This window comes from Ostrea edulis, chromosome 5, assembly GCF_947568905.1.
Source record: "Ostrea edulis chromosome 5, xbOstEdul1.1, whole genome shotgun sequence".
Taxonomy (NCBI): domain Eukaryota; kingdom Metazoa; phylum Mollusca; class Bivalvia; order Ostreida; family Ostreidae; genus Ostrea; species Ostrea edulis.
The window spans coordinates 52459183-52476311 of NC_079168.1; the positions used below are offsets into that span (position 1 = coordinate 52459183).

At 34.9% G+C, this 17129-nt stretch overlaps 1 protein-coding gene across 1 annotated transcript in view; it reads right to left on the reverse strand.

Annotated features, from left to right (window-relative positions):
• Positions 1-17129, reverse strand: part of LOC125652853 (uncharacterized) — a 79342-nt gene that overhangs the window by 22513 nt on the left and 39700 nt on the right. Inside the window, exons 7-12 of the mRNA XM_048882293.2 lie at positions 16994-17028; positions 15995-16241; positions 10292-10365; positions 8015-8134; positions 6930-7368; positions 6175-6286 (exon numbers count right to left, since the gene is read on the reverse strand). Of these exons, the coding sequence (XP_048738250.2) occupies positions 6175-6286; positions 6930-7368; positions 8015-8134; positions 10292-10365; positions 15995-16241; positions 16994-17028 (1027 nt within the window). The remainder of the gene's footprint in view (positions 1-6174; positions 6287-6929; positions 7369-8014; positions 8135-10291; positions 10366-15994; positions 16242-16993; positions 17029-17129) is intronic.

The window sequence follows — 17129 nt, forward strand, 5'->3', positions numbered from 1 at the left end:
TTCCTACACAACACCTTTGCTGTCATTCAAAACCACGTGATGTAAATAAGCATTCAAAAGTCCGAGTCAGAATGAAGAAACCTTTGAATTCCGAACGATCTTCAAAGTGCAGTTGAGAGTAAATTGATGCATCCCAATTGTTTAAAATTGTCAGTATCGATATGAATTTTATCATTTTATCAATACATGTTTTAAAAAACACTTTATTAAAATGTGGAAAATGAGCTGTAGTGTCTCTTTAAGTTTTGATGCGATATAGTAATGGCCAATGGAATTTAAAAATTGTGAATCTTACAAGTTGAAGCAGAGAATTCTACTAAAAGGGAAATATCGTTTTTAAGTGTTTCAGTGATTTTTCCGATATCTGTGTTGATTCTTACTTGTAGGGGATTTAAAATTGAATTTGTATCTCTTTGACAAATGTATTGTCTTTCTCTTATTTTCAGCCTCTGTAGACGTCTAATAAGTTATTGGGGTTTACCTGGCACTGTCCAATAAGTTGACAATTACTGTCCATTATTTTTAAGAACGAACAGTATCTGTCCATTCTTAAAAATAATGGACAGCAATTGTCAACTTATTGGACACCTACAGGTAATCTTTTCACTACAAGTGGACTTTCTTCTATATAAAAGCCTAAAAAGACAAAGGATTGCGTAACAAAAATGTTTTAATTAAACTTAATCATTCACCACTCAGCTAGAAGCTATGAAAAAAATTGTTTTTAATAAAAGATATAAAACTGACAATTGTTTGGCAGTTTCGGTTTAACATTTACTTCTAAATTTTGATCCTGATGTAAATTATTAACCCGTTGTATTTGACCACGCCTACTTTATCTTTCGTCCGATAACTTTAATGACAATTTCTATTGTCCCAGTTACTATACAAAACCTTGCAGCGAACAATTTCTGACATAATTCTGCAGAAAGGTAGAACAAGAGGCCCAAGGACCACATCGCTCACCCGAGTTACCTTGGCCCATATTTCAAGATTTTCCTTATATATTTGCATGTCAAACTTTGATCCCTATGGTGGCCCGAACCTACTTCCGACGGCCATAATTTTAACAAACTAGAATCTGCACTATGTCAGGAACCTTTCATGTAAATGTAAAATTCTTTGGCCTAATGGTTCTTGAGAAGAATATTTTTAAAGATTTTTCCTATATATTTGCATGTAAAACTTTGATCCCCTATTGTGGACTTATCCTACCCCCAGGGGCCTTAATTTTAACAAACTTGAATCTGCATTATGCAAGGAAGCTTTTATGTAAATCTCTACTTTTCTGGCTCCAGTGGTTCTTGAGAAGATTGTCAAGGATTTTACATATATATTCACATGTAAAACTTCGATCACTTATTGTAGCCCCAACCTAACCCTAGGGGTCATGGTTTTAACAAACTTGAATCTGCACTATATCAGGAAGCTTTCATGTAAATTTCAGCTATTCTGGCCCAGTGGATGTTGCGGCGAAGATTTTTAAATGACCCCACCGTATTTTTGCATTTTTAAAAATTATCTTCCCTTTGAAGGGGGTATAACCCTTCATTTGAACACACTTGAATCCCTTTCACCCAAGGATGCTTTGTGTCAAGTTTGGTTGAAATTGGCCCAATAATTCTGGACAAGATTTTTAAAAGTTGTTAATGTATTTTCACTATTTCGCTATTATCTCCCCTTGAAGGCCCTTGATTTGATCAAACTTGAATCCCCTTCATCCAAGGTTGCTTTGTGCCAGTTTGGTTGAAAATGGCCCAGTGGTTCTGGAGAAGAAGATGAAAATGTAAAAAGTTTACAACGACGACGGACAAATTTCGATCAGAAAAGCTCACTTGGCTTGGGTGAGCTGAAAAGCGGAAGGGGGTTTGGACACCCGCTCTCGGTGGAAAATGTACGATTTTGAGTTTTTAAAAAAAAAATAGGTTTATAAAAATCCAATAATAGTAAGTGGTTCCCTACGCAATCTATCAACACAGTAACACTCGAATAAAAGGTTCTTCAAAATTTGGACCTAATCAATGGCCTTAAACATTACTGTCCACAAAAGTAGTACAAAGAGACAACCTCTTTGTACTACTTTTGTGGACATTTTTGTAAGGTCCACGTGTTTACAATCAGTGTACATTCTACTGATTGGGTAATGTTGTAGTGATTCAAACAATGAACGAGAAGAATACAATGAGGAAATACAGACTGTTGAGTAAAATCAAAAGTCAAAACAAGATATTCCGGAAAATAAGATTCGTAAATGGTGCAATTCATTGAGGGCTATTCCAGCAAAAAAAATATGGGGGGGGGGGGGAGGGAAGGCACTTTATTTTTAAGACAGCCACCCATACAATTAAATTTTCCTCTGCTACCACCACCCATACAATTAGATTCTCCCCTGCCACCACCACCCATACAATTCAATACTTTCATTTAACGTAACAAATGGATCAACCATATGATATTTTAGAACTTAATTCTAGTTTATATTTTTAAAAATGCAAAAAATATAAACAATAAAATGTCTTTCTTTGTTGTTTCATCGGGAGACGAAAGTAGAAATCATTGCAGAAAAAATTACATATTTTGGTTTCCAATGCAATTTTGGTAGGGAGAAAAAAAGGATGATCTCAGCATATAAAATGAAAGAATAAATGCAATTGATTTTGTATACTCTGGAAACATGCGAGTTGTAGAAACCTAAGCTCTGTTTGCTTATTATAAACGAACAGTTTCACTAATGATGTGGGATATTGTCATATCATTTCTGGACTAGATGTGCATGTCCTTTTTACTCATGTCATGATCTGGGTGCTTGTTAATTGTTGAAATAACAAGAAGTTGGTTTTTTAATGATATAAAACTAAATAAAATATGAATATATTATATCACTTTAAATTTAAATTCACATATATTGTTACTCTCTTTATTGCTTTTAAAAGACATGTGTCTTATTACATCAGTTACAATATGTATACTTAAAATGGCATTGTATAGTGGTGTACAAATTCAAGCAAGCAACGGAGAACTTTTCAACGAGTTAGGTTTTCTCGCAACTTAAGTGCAAGACATAGATATTTCCCTAAATTACAAAGTGTATGCTTATAGATTGTGATGTTTTTCCTTTGACTTTTCCCCCTACAATCTCTCGTAGGCCTACAGGAAACTCGCGAATATTCCATTTAAAATTTCAGTCCCAAGCATAATATTTACCCGATTTATATCGCAATCAGGCAAATTTTCCACTCTGTTAAACGTAATGATATAACAGGTGGGAGATTTCATATCCAAATTACCCCGCACATCTCAAAGTCTGTCGAAATTCACACCTTCAGAAACAACGGTCGTGATTCCCTGATCCTTGATTTTGTTAAATAAACAACATCTCGGGTTTTGGTAATTAACCTCACACGATGCTGCATGTTAATTACACGTTAACCAATTGATAGCTTGGGTATAATAATTGATTCAGAGTGCCGATTAAAGAAGATCACCTCCGATCTATTACCTGTGTATTTCAAAACGAAAGTGTTAGGAGCGATAATTCCCAGAATAGTCATGCTCGACTGAAATCGAAAGTAGGAATCGCGTTGTAATCGAAAAAATGGACAGTCGTTTCTTAAAGGTGAAATTACATGAAAAGGTTGTAAAACTCATGATCGTTGGTTGCGTTAGACAGGTGGTCGTTTAGGACAGGTACAATAGGTTGGGTAACGCCTTGGAGGGGAAAGGTTTACGGTAACATTGAGTTATCTGCCCATTTATCAATCTTTTTTCCGTACTTAAGTTAATGTAGAATGGCTCCGCTTTTCTTCTTCTTTTGTAATAAAAGAAACGTAACGTGATACGTTTTCATTTTTATCATAATTCACAGGCACCCATGTTTCTTATTTAACCTGGAAGACAACCACCCATACAAATATATTTTCCCAAATCACCCCCACCCATCCAAAAAAATATCGGCTGCCGTCCCTCCCCCCCATACGTTTTTTGCTGGAATAGCCCTGAACAATTTCCAGAAGAGGAATCGTTATGTAGAGAACAGATTTTTCCAGTCCGGAAAGTGGAATTCCACTTCAAAAGCGGAGAAAAATCGTGTGCAATTTGTCAAAGCGAGACAGTCAGCATTGCTAGCTACACTTCTCCTTCCATTCTTCCTATACTGGAATCACGTCTTGTTCGTCCATGTTGTCCCTTTTTTACATACCAAATTATTATACTACATTTTGGGTTGGGAGAATTTCCTTAATACAGTTTATAGGCTAAATTCTAGGCTTTTGGAGTGTGGATTTGTCATATTCATACTGGGTAAAGTATTGTTAATCTTCTTTTCATTATGTTCCCCAAACAAAGTTTGGGAACATATTGTTTTTACTCTGTTCTGTTTCTTATTATTATGTTCCCCAAACAAAGTTTGGGAACATATTGTTTTTACTCTGTTTCTTATTATTATTATTATTATTCTTTTTCTCCGGTACTTTTTTGTCCGGTAGTGTTCTCAGAAACTACAAAAGGGATCGATATGAAACTTTCCAGGATGATAGTATAGCGTTTGTAGATGTGCATAGTGATAGTCATTTTGTTTGCACGTGCATGCACGCGCGCGCACGTGCATTGCAATTTTGGTACAAAAAATGGAAAATCAGAATATTGAAGGAAGCGATATAAAACCTAAATAGGATGATAGTATATCATTTGTACATATGAAAAATAATAGTTATTTTGCCAGCACGCGCATTACAAAATTTGTACTCTAACTTTGGAATCAGTCTAACTTTTTTGTTGTTCATTGAAATGGCTTGAAATTCATATCATAGGTAGATATTGAGACCCTTAACTGATTTACATGGTCAAAATTACCAATTTGCACACGCATGCACGTGCGCTTCATTTTGATTGGATAATGCTAAAACGTATGTAACTATCTTATTTATGAAGCGAATGAGATGATATTCACGGCATATGTAGACAATATGTGTATCTATATGTTGGTGTAACAAAAAATGCCAACGCACACGCGCATGCGCGTACAACGTTTTTTAAATGTTCAATTTTTAAAGGACGATAACGTTTTTGTTTTTCATCAAATTCTATTCATATTAGGGGTTTAGATGTATCTTGGTACTCCTTACAAATTGCTGTGGTTAGAATTACTGCTCAGCACGTGCATGCACGTGTGCTGATTTCTGATTGGACGATTTTAAAATCGCTATAACTTCCTTATATTTGGTGGAAACGATATGAAATTCATACTGTGGGTATATGATACAAATGCCTATTGAACGACATCAACAGAAATTCGGAATCATACACGCGTGCGCGTGTATGCACGTGCAACGCTTTCTTTCATTTCTTGGTACTGAAATGACCATATTGAACGTACTACATGTAATTAAAGGCTAAAATAAAATGATTTTTTTCCTATAGATTCACAAGGACATCACTTTTTAATTGGGGGAGGTTTGGGGAACATCTGTAACGGTCCCCGTTACAATTAGAACTAGTTTCTATTGAGTTTATTTTTAAGTCTCTAATCATAGTGTAGTTAGGTCGTTTCGAAGTCGCCACAATATAAAATAAAACATACACAACGCGAAGTACACTTGCCACACACATTTATATTTCAACTTGCATGTATCAACTCCAGTTTTAGACTTTGTTATATTACTGTATAACTTTGCTACTGCCACTAGCCCCTGGGCTAGTAGTTCATTTCTTTTAATTGCACACCCCTGTCTTTGCTGAAAAACCAATTATCTTTTTCTAGGAACAGAGGCCACACCATCTGACCCCTTTACTCCAGAGAAGCAATACAAAGCAAGCTTTTCATATTAAGACAAACCCATGGGGCAAAATGATTCACATATGTGTCTGCCTCAGAAAAGTTTGGTTCACATAAGGCACACAATGTCTGGGCACAAAACCATTTCAAAAATTTACATTTTAAACAATTTTCATTACGATTAAATCACCAATTTTTCAAAATAGAAACTAATATTGGGAACATGAATTCTGATTCTTTGTTTCTGACTATCACAATATGGAAATAATTGAATTTCAAGGGAATTTAATTGAATAATGTTAATATTTTGGGACTGGAACTGTCAACCTCACTCCTTTTGAAAATGAAGCAAATCAGGCAAGTGTTAATCAAAAATACTAAGAAGCATGTTATGGCCATACCCAGTGTCCTTGCTATCGATGTCTGGGATAGGTGATGCCCTCTGTCTACGAGTTCGGGACGTGCTGTGGAACTTCCATATGTAGGGCACATAGGATACAAAATCCTCGTCAACTGCAATTTAGTGTAAACAAATATTAAGAGTCAATTCACAATTAAAACGAAATTGGTTTTTGGTTTGTGGAAGTGGGTGATGGTTGTGTTAAAAAAACAAAAAATAAAATAGGTATAAATTTTTGACCTTACGGGGGAGGGAGGATGATTTGAATATTCACTGCTTGAGGAGACTTGCATATTGTTTTGACAACGGACCAGACCGGGAATCGAACCCAGGCCCCCTGAAATTCTAGTCAGGTGCTCTACCAACTGAGCTATCTGGCCAAAGGCAATCGAACCCATCTGACCACCACATTCTGCCCTCCTTAAATTGTCTTCGCTCTCTAAGACATACAACCCAGATTTTTTGCCCCCAGCAGAACTGTCACTTGCAAGTCCAGGGGTGGTCAACGGCACCAAATGTAACAGGAAGGGAGAAAATGCAAGATAAACTCAATAGGTAACTAAGTTTTACTCAAGTGACCTTGAAATGTGGGTTGGAGTACACCAAACAAAATCTTTTTCAATGATGGCCTCAGTATTTATTGCTTCTTATAATATAATCGAACTGAAGAATGGGTTGGTTTCATTGAAACTGATCCAAGGAATTCTATATTCTAGTACAGATTTCTTGTTTGAATCCTTACATAATAACATTTACCTGGACTGCGACGTAAAAACTTTCCACAAGATTCCGATTTAAACCTCTTTGTTGCAGGTTCTGGAACGTATTCCTCCTCTTCCTCTGATTGTGGTACACTGAGGTTGGAGATGTTGTTAAACGGAGATCGTTTAGGGGTGTACTGCTTCCGTTTATTTTTTCCTGGCCAACAAGGACTTGTTACTGGGGTGTTAGGAGTGCTTGGCTTCTCTGGACTTGACAGGAAAACCGAAATGTCGGAATGCCCTGATAATGCTGATATATTGTGTTGGTTGAAGGGTTCAGACACCTGGGAAAAGGTATTTTCTATACAAGGATTGGTCTTTAAGATACTCTCAGGAGATATAGTTCTCATTTCCACATCAGAAGATTCAGCAACATCAGGAAAATCGTGTACATCATTTTTAATCCCATATGATGAATTCATCAGAATTGTTTTCTACAAAGTAATATAGCTTATTAAGGTTAAATTCATAAAAATTGTTTGTTTGACCTCTCCCAACTTAATAAAGTCTTCCTGACTTAATTTTTCATGCCCGCTTGTCTCTCTTGGGGGTTGGGGGATTTTACAGATACCTGTGTATCTCTATGGCAAAGACCTCCCCAGTTTCAAATGGACAATTAGGCTCTCCTGAATTAATCATATGTTTAACATCACCTGGAATTCTATCTGGGGAACAGTTCTCTTTGAATTATAGAACTTTCTAAAACTCAATATTATGTACATTGCATCGTTTTCAATTTCTCTAAATAGATGAATATTATATTGATGAATAATTTGTTTGTTTATATTTTTTCCTCTATCACTCATAGGTTTTGAATTTTAGACTTATTAAATGTTTAACATAGAATTAATTTCAGACAGCCTTGAGAGTCAATTTCTAGAAGCAATTGAATTTAAATTTAAACATTTTCAAAATGATTTTTATTTTGCGTACCCACCTACCCAAAATTTTAATATAAAGTTGGAAGATGGCCAACAACTTTTTTCTTATAAAGTTGGCTTAATATTTCCAAAAAACTTTGTAGGAATGAATTTTCTACTGTAAATGCCATTGAAAACATTTGGAAAGCACAAAACAAACCCTAGTTCTTGGACTGTTGAGCTGAGATGATCGCTTGCATACAGGACTGGACATTAGATCAAAAGCATCTGGAAAATTGTCTAAGCAGGAGGAAGAAGGGAAAAACTCATCATTCTGAAACTGCAAGACAAAGTTTAAAATCTAAGTCAAGTCTGACTCGCAAAATATGCAACTTCTATTATATATTACATGATTTATATTTACATCAGTATGTTGAAGGCAAGAAAACATTAAACTCACAAAATAAACAGCGATGCAATTGAATCATAATGAGAAGAGAGGATTTTAACAAAAAATTATTAATGAAAAATACGATCTAAACATGTATTTTACCTGTGCATGCCATTGGTTAGAATAGGTGTTGTTAGGCTATACAAAATTAATCAATTAGTTCTTAGGCCCACCTGCGTCTATTTGAAAGGCAATTCACAGCCAATATCATCAAAAGTTTAATAAGAATAAATTGAACGAGGTATCACACCATTCTGGGAAAAGCATACAAGTATAGGTTTTAAAATACAAATCTTGAATAGGTCTTTGAAACACATGAAAATGGTGAGAAAAGTCTAAAGCAATTTTTTTCAATCAAGATTCTCCGACAAGTGATCGAAAATAACAGTTGTTTCTGTGCAAAGAATTCGCTCAGAAGCCAGTTATTCAACCATGGTGCATAATTGTTTATTTTAAAGCTCTTTAACAGATGAATTAACCACCACTTTTGCAAAGGAAAATGTGTGTCCTTTAAAAGTGTGATCATTTCCCGGAAATATTAGGGCAAGTCATGTTCAGTACGAGAGTTACTGATGCCATAGCTCTCTGGACATTACAGAAAGTGCATTTCAAATCTTTTCAGATGAGGTCTTTGGAACAGACACAATTGAACTTCAACATCTCCCTTCTTTGTTAGAAGTAGTCTGACGACCACAGAGCAAAGGATGCTTTTCTTTCTGAGTGTTCAAACAACCAACACATACCAACTTACAGTGTTGTGACTGTGAGAAATCTCATTTAATGCATTTAAAATCAAAACAGTGTGGTCTGGAAAGTGCCTCAATCTCTATTAATACTAATATGGTAGCACACAGCAAGATCTTAGACCCTAGGACAGTACCAGCGTTCCACAAATCTTGGCTCTATTGGAAAAAGAACACACTAGAGCAAATTTGACTTGTCAGTCTGCAGATGAAGCAGTATACTTTAGCTCAGGGTGCTTTCAACATGTTCTCCTTTCTGATCTAATGATGATCTGGCAAGTGAGGAAAACTGCTATATCATATGCCAGGCTTACAAAACCATGAAATCTGCTACCTTTAAATTAAATTTAAAAAAAAAAGAAAAGAAACAAAATGCAATGTTAAGTTAATGCTTCAGTAAAAAAGATGCACCTGATAATTTGTGCTTGAATGTGTATTCAAACTCAGTTTGGTTGTCAATAAATGTTGGAAAGAAATTCCTTCCTTGTCACTTTTGTTTGGGATGAAAATAAATAAATGCCTCCCTCATAAAATTTTTAAAAACAGTGTCCCGAAAACCAAGTATTTAATTTTTCATTTATATTCAGCAATTTTGAAATAGAAAACACACAAAAACTCTGGCATTCCGCAGCTCAGTTTTTGCTACTGAATAATCATAGAAGTATCTAATGAAATACATGTAACAGAACAGTTTTAAGTGGACATTTATTATCATGATCAAACACATGACATAATCAAGATCAAACAATGATGTAATAGAGCAAAAATATCCAAAATTAATTGGCTGGGACAACTGAATATTGTAACAGGAAGGGAGAAAATGCAACGGACCAGAGTGAGATTCGAACCAGGGCCCCCTGAATCTCTTGTCAGGTGCTCTACCAACTGAGCTAACTGGCCACAGGCAATCGAACCAGGCTGACCGCTACAATCAAACAAACGTTTACTAATGACTAGGTTTGCAAATTGTTCTTTATAATTTCAATATTGCAACAAAATTTTAGAAAGTTACAAGATCTTGATTGATCTTTTGCATGGAACTTCAAACCACAAACGTGGTCTCATCATGAAAACCCAAGAGCCATGGATAGTAAGAAATTACCATATCAGCTTAGTCATTCCATAGTGCTTCTTGAGAAGAAGATATTTAAATGACCATACCCCATTTTTAAAATGATTTTCTAGTCATCTTCTCATGGGAAGATGGTTAAAATTGGCCCACTAATTCTGAAGTACAGTGTAGTAGAAAATGTGAAAAGTTTAACAGACTTGGATGAGCTACAAAAGAGCAAGGTAAACTTACTATCAGTTTGGATGGAGTGTCAATTAACTGGCTCAACACACCTTGGGTCGATTGGCTATAGAAACCCTCTTCATCTGTAAAATATTTTCATCCTTAATTTTAGAGCATATGAATGATTTTTCCTTTACATACCATAGAATGTATATTTTCTGCATTTGTCAATGTTCTGAGATACAAGAGGCCCACAGGCCTTATTGGTCACCTGAGTATTAGTTAAAAGCATCACTAGTTCCAAAGGCTGTGAAATCCAGAAAAAAATTCCTGTTCAGCATATCTAGGCTAAATTCTAATATTCAGCAATAGTATAAAACAAGATGGGTGCTTAAAACTTCAATGCCACAGAAATACTATGAAAGACTTTACACGTAACATTAACAGGATATGACAAATTTGGACCCATCCTAGAATCAACACCCTGGGGTTGCAAAATTCACAATTTAATTGATACATCATTTCCTAAATATGCATTTAGTTTTTATACCATATCAGCAAACTTAAAGGCGCAAGGACACGGTTTTTGATCGATTGAAATTGACAGTTTTTTGTTATAGAAATAAAGATTTTTTACACTGGATATACATTGCAGTTACATAAAATCTGGCTCCCAAAATTGTGTTTGTCAACATGCTTGTCATAGCCAGGAAACCACAAGTGAAGTGAGAACATCAAAGATTTTTAAGAAGTATGTCAAAAGCATTCAACATTTCGACATATGTTAATGTAGATCAATTTAGGGAGCACGCGCAAATAAGAAATAACAATTTTTTTGTTGTAAAGGCTTTTATACACAGCAGCCGACAACTGATAGTTGAGTCATGTGATATGTAAATATAAAGAGGGCTTGTTTAGATGTCGCAAATACATCTTTGTGTCAGTTTTTTTATATTAAAGGTTTTTGCTATGTTTTACACGAATCAAATACTATCATATCATCAATTAATTTAAATATCTAAGTTGTTTTTTTTTTGGGTACCAAAATCACGCCGATGTACCTTTAAATGTCTTTCAAATGATAAAGCAAAATCACAAAGATTATATATATATATATATATATATATATATATATATATATATATATATATATACACACACACACACACCAAGTCTGGCCCTGCTCTGGGGTCAGAATATCTACCCAGGGGATAATGAAATTTAAAATTTTGGCACAGGCTTTCCTGCTCTATATCACTATGCATTTAGTTTTCTTTAAAAGATATTTGATAGCAGGGAAAAAGATTTTTGAAAATTGGTAAACTTTTGGCAGTTTTTGCCCTGCCCATTAGGCCCCAGGAGTCCTAAAAATTACAATTCATATCAATAATGTCCAAAATATACTTTATACCAAATTTGAATGGAATGGTAGTTATCAAGAAGTTAAAAATGTTAAATTGTTAATGCACAACGGACACTGACCAATTGCAACAGGTCACCTGAGTTTACTCAGGTAACCTTAAAATTAGACAAGAGGCCCATGGGCCACATCGCTCACCTGAGTCACCTTGGCCCATATCTGAAGACTTTCCATATATATTTGCATGTAAAACTTTAGTCCCTATTATGGACCCAACTACCCCTGGAGGCCATGATTTTTGAAAACTTGAATCTACACTACGTCAGAAAGCTTTCATGTAAATGTCAACTTCTTTGGCCCAATGGTTCTTGAGAAGAAGATTTTTAAAGATTTTCCCTATATTTGTATGTAAAACTTTGACCCCCCCCCCCCTTGTGGCCCCATCCTACCCCCGGGGGCCATGATTTGAACAAACTTGAATCTGCACTATGTCAGAAAGTTTTCATGTAAAAATCAACTTTTCTGGCTCAGTGGTTCTTGAGAAGAAGATTTTTAAAGATTTTTCCTTTGATCCCCTATTGTGGCCCCATCCAACCCCCGGGGCCCATGATTTGAACAAACTTGAATCTGGATTATGTCAGGAAGCTTTCATGTAAATCTCAGCTTTTCTGGCTTAGTGGTTCTTGAGAAGATTTTTTAAAGTTTTCCCCTATATATTTGTATGTAAAACTTTGATCCTCCCTTGTGGCCCCATCCTACCCCCGGGGGCCATGATTTGAACAAACTTGAATCTGCAATATGTCAGGAAGCTTTCAGGTAAATTTCAGCTTTTCTGGCCCAGTGGTTCTTGAGAAGAAGATTTTTAAATGACCCCACCCTATTTTTGCATTTTTGTGATTATCTCCCCTTTGAAAGGGACATGGCCTTCATTTGAACAAACTTGAAAGCCTTTCACCCAAGGATGCTTTTGGCCAAGTTTGGTTGAAATTTGCCCAGTGGTTCTGGAGAAGAAGTCGAAAATGTGAAAAGTTAACAGACAGACAGACGGACAAAATGTGATCAGAAAAGCTCACTTGAACCTTCGGTTCAGGTGAGCTAAAAATGGTTGGGAATAAAAATTCTTGCAATTAACACATGTCACAAAGGCTTAGCTTGAAAACTATCAGGGGAAATAAATGGACAAATCATGAACAGTAAAACAATCTTAGAGTGCTGGGAATGAACACTCTTGATTCATTATCAACGCAATTTATTATACCCAATGAGTTCATAATCTTTAAATCTACAGGAAATGAAAATCAATTTGCGGTAAACCAGAATTCATTATACGCTGTAACCATGTTTTACTGTACCCACTTTGCAATAATTCATATTCCTCAAAACTGAGTCCAACAATCTGAAATCTTCTCAAAAATAGAAGAAATTCAAAATCCTTGCCACACACACATCTTCAATACCCTTACAAACATTCTGTAAAATAAGAAGGCCCTAGTTTTGAAACTTTAATAAGAGAAATTAGCTGGATAAACCATATTTTCTTCATGTAGCATTTCCTTACCATCACCTGAGTATTAGTTAAAAGTATAACTAGCCCCAAGGCTGCGAAACCTACAATAATTTTCCTGTTCTGCATATCTAAGATAAATTCAGCAGCAATATAAAACAATATGTGTTCTAAAACACAAATGCTTCTGAATATTGCCCATACTGGTGAAAGACTTTACACAATATACATGTATATGTTATATTAACACCATTTCCTGAATCATTCCGAAGTTACGGATTGTGACAAGTTAAGTCTGCGTACACAGTAATTACTCTGCATATGACAAATAATTAGTTTAATACTAGTCTGTCTGTGTATATAAGTGTTGTGTCTTGTACATAAATTTCACAAGGAAAGTCAACCAAAATGGTTTTTGAATTTAAAGAAAATATTAGATGACTGTGGAATGTCTATTGTATTGTATAATGTTGACAAAATGAATACTAACTGGATTATCTGTCATGTTAAACAAAGGTTGAAACATCAGTTTATTCAAGACTGGGTATCTAAATATAACGAATCTTCTAAAGGCATAACTCACAGACTTTTTACAAATGTTAATTTTAAATGTCAAGAATATGTATTGTCTAATATTTCAATACATGAACAACGAATATTAACCCGGTTTAGAACCACAAATCATAAATTACCCATAGAAACAGGAAGGTGGCTAGATATAGATTTAAAAAAAAGAGAGTAATATTTGCAGTTCTGATATTGGAGATGAGATGCATTATATTCTTATTTGTTCTGCTTTAAATGATATTAGGCAACATTATATACCAGAAATATTTCATACTAAACCTAATGTTATAAAATTTTATATAATCTATTTGCAACCAAAAATGAAAAATTGCTTTTAAAATTGTGTAAATACAATTACTTAGCGATAGAGTTAAATGTATATATAGTCTATTAGTGTACTATTAATTATCAAGATTGTGATACATATCTATATGCATTACTTGTGCATGTGTGACTACAGGTAACTCTCGAATTATCGCCACTCAATTCTGCACTTAATACTGACTTAGAAAAGGCGTTGTTTATGTGGTTTACGCAAGTCAGGACAAAAAATATTCCTGTTACCGGGGATATGATAATTGAAAAGGGAAAACAGTATGGTGCAGAGCTAGGAATATCAAATTTCAAATATTCTGAAGGGTGGCTAACTCGTTTCAAACAACGTCATGGAATTTCTTCCAGAATTATAAGCGGTGAAAGTGCCGGAATTGATGTGAGTTTGATTATTGATGGCCGGAAAGAGGCAATAGAAGTAATGAAAAATTATGATTTGAAAGATATTTATAACATAGACAAGACAGGATTGTTTTACCGAATGTTACCCGATCGCTCACTTACATAAGTATTGTAAATAGAGGAAAGATAACTCTTACATATAAGAGAACGGTAACTCTATTTCTTCAAGATGGCAGTAATTCAATTCATCGCCAAATTCGTTATAATGCCATAATTTCATAAGAACAAAAGGTGGCGGTTTATCGAGAGTTGACTGTATTGTTTTTGAATGCTTGTTTAATATGTTCTCTATGTTGTGTTAACAGCAATGAGAACAAGAGATGTTTGTAAAACACATATGCCCCCCATGGTGCAAAATTGAAAAGGGTTATACACACACATTTAATTGAGAGTAGTCTCATCAATTCAAAATATTGAGCAGACAATATCTTCCTATGTCAAGAGTGGATTGACCATGTGACCTAAAAATCAATAGGGGTCATCAACTCCTGAAGATGTACCAGTGTACCAAGTTTGATGTCTGTCAAGCAAAGGGTTCTCAAGATATTGAACGGACAGTATATTCCTATGTCCAGTTTGACCCTTGACCATGTGATCTCAAAATCATTAGTAGTCATCTTCTCCTGAAGATGTATCAGTGTACTAAGTTTGATGTCTGTCAAGCAGAGGGTTCTCAAGATATTGAGTGGACAGTATATTCCTATGTCCAGTTTGACCCTTGACCTCAAAATCAATAGGGGTCATATTCTCCTGATGATGTACCAATATACCAAGTTTGATGTCTGTCAAGTAAAGGGTTCTCAAGATATTGAGTGGACAGTATATTTCTATGTCCAGTTTGACCCTTGACCTTTGACCCCAAAATCAATAGGGGTCATCTTCTTCTAAAGATATACCAGTGTACCAAGTTTGATGTCTGTCAAGCAAAGGATTCTTGAGACATTGAGTGGTCAATATATTCCTATGTCCAGTTTGACCCTTGACCATGTGACCTCAAAATCAATAGGGGTCATCTACTCCTTAAGATGTACCATTGTACTAAGTCTGATATTGAGCGGACAGTATATTCCTATGTCCAGAGTAGATTGACCCTTGACCTGAAAAACAATAAGGGTCGTCTTCTTTTCATTACCAACCCACATATGAAATATCATTACGATGAAGTGAATGGTTCTCAAGATATTGAGCTGACAACATGTGGTCTACCGACCGACAGGTGCAAACCAATATGCCCCTCTTCTTTGAAGGGGGGCATAAAAATAAAACTTGAAACTTGTCAAGAGAACAATGTGTGATTATGACAAAAATAGGTATACACTGGTGGATATTGTTCAGTTAATATAAAAAATGTGACATAAACACAGCAATAAGTACAAGTGTTGAAAGTGAGTAGATTTTTATCTATATATTCGATTAATCAATACGTATGTATATTCTGTGATGTAACATTGATGACTGACATCCTTATAAACAACTCCTAAAAAAGAAAAACATATTCTACATATTGCTGTTATATTAGAAAACGAAACTTTAATGCTGTAATTGTAATCATGAGTCCCCCCCCCCCCCCCCCCCCAAATTTCCAATCACACAAATTGGCCTTTACCCGACTCATCCTTGGACTCGTCACAGCCTGGGATGTCCATGAAGTTCTTAATGGGGGATGTCAACCAGTTTTGATCCCTTACAGAGGAAAAGGTTTGAATCTCCACAGTTGTCCCAATCCCAGACTCTTGTGAGGAGTCACAGTCCTCCACCAGTTTGTAATCAGTTGTAGAATCTATGGTGGGTGATGAGATCTTTAGTCTTCTCTGTGCCATTGAAACTTTTTTGCTTTCAGACTTGATCTTTGTCTATTGAAATAAACAACAACAGGCCTTCAATATATATGTATATATATATATTTAAAAAATATGAAAAGAAAACACAGAAATCCTCCGTAAAGCTTTAGCGCTTTCATTACATCTTCAGAAGCTTTACAAAAATGTACAAAAAAAATATACTTAAAAAAAGATACATTTTTGTAAAGCTTCTGAAGATGTAATGAAAGCGCTAAAGCTTTACGGAGGATTTCTGTGTTTTCTTTTCATATTTTCTAAATATTAGTATCCCATTACTGAGACTCTATTTCAATTTTGGATATATATATATATATATATATATATATATATATATATATATATATATATATAAAAGCTACAATTTGACTTTAGACCCAGTGTTTAGAGAAGTGGACATTTATGTAAACCAACAATTATGTGTATCTAGAGATGTTTTGTGCAACATAACATGCCTGTGTATTCGTTGCAATAGGTTCCATGTTTCTTGAGAAGATGACAATGTTTACTTTACACTAATACAGATAAATGGATGACAAAGTGCAAACAAATAAACTCAGATGGGTCTTTGGTTTAGGTAAACTAAAATCTAAAATACCAGAGTGGAAATTCACGGGCATAAAAATTGAAGCATGATGAACTTGGTGACCACTGTCTCATAGTAAGATGATATATTTGTATATATATAAATTTCAACTGCAAGCCAACAAAAAGAAATTTGAAAAGGATAAATCAATTATGTTTAGATCATTAGATGTTACACTCACCTTCTGTTTCAGTAGAGAATTGTCCCTCTTTAAAACTAGACAAAAGAATAGTCAATTGTGGTACTGTGATTTTATCATTTGAACAATTTGATACAATTACAGGTACTACAAGTACTAAATCACTTTCAAAACTCCA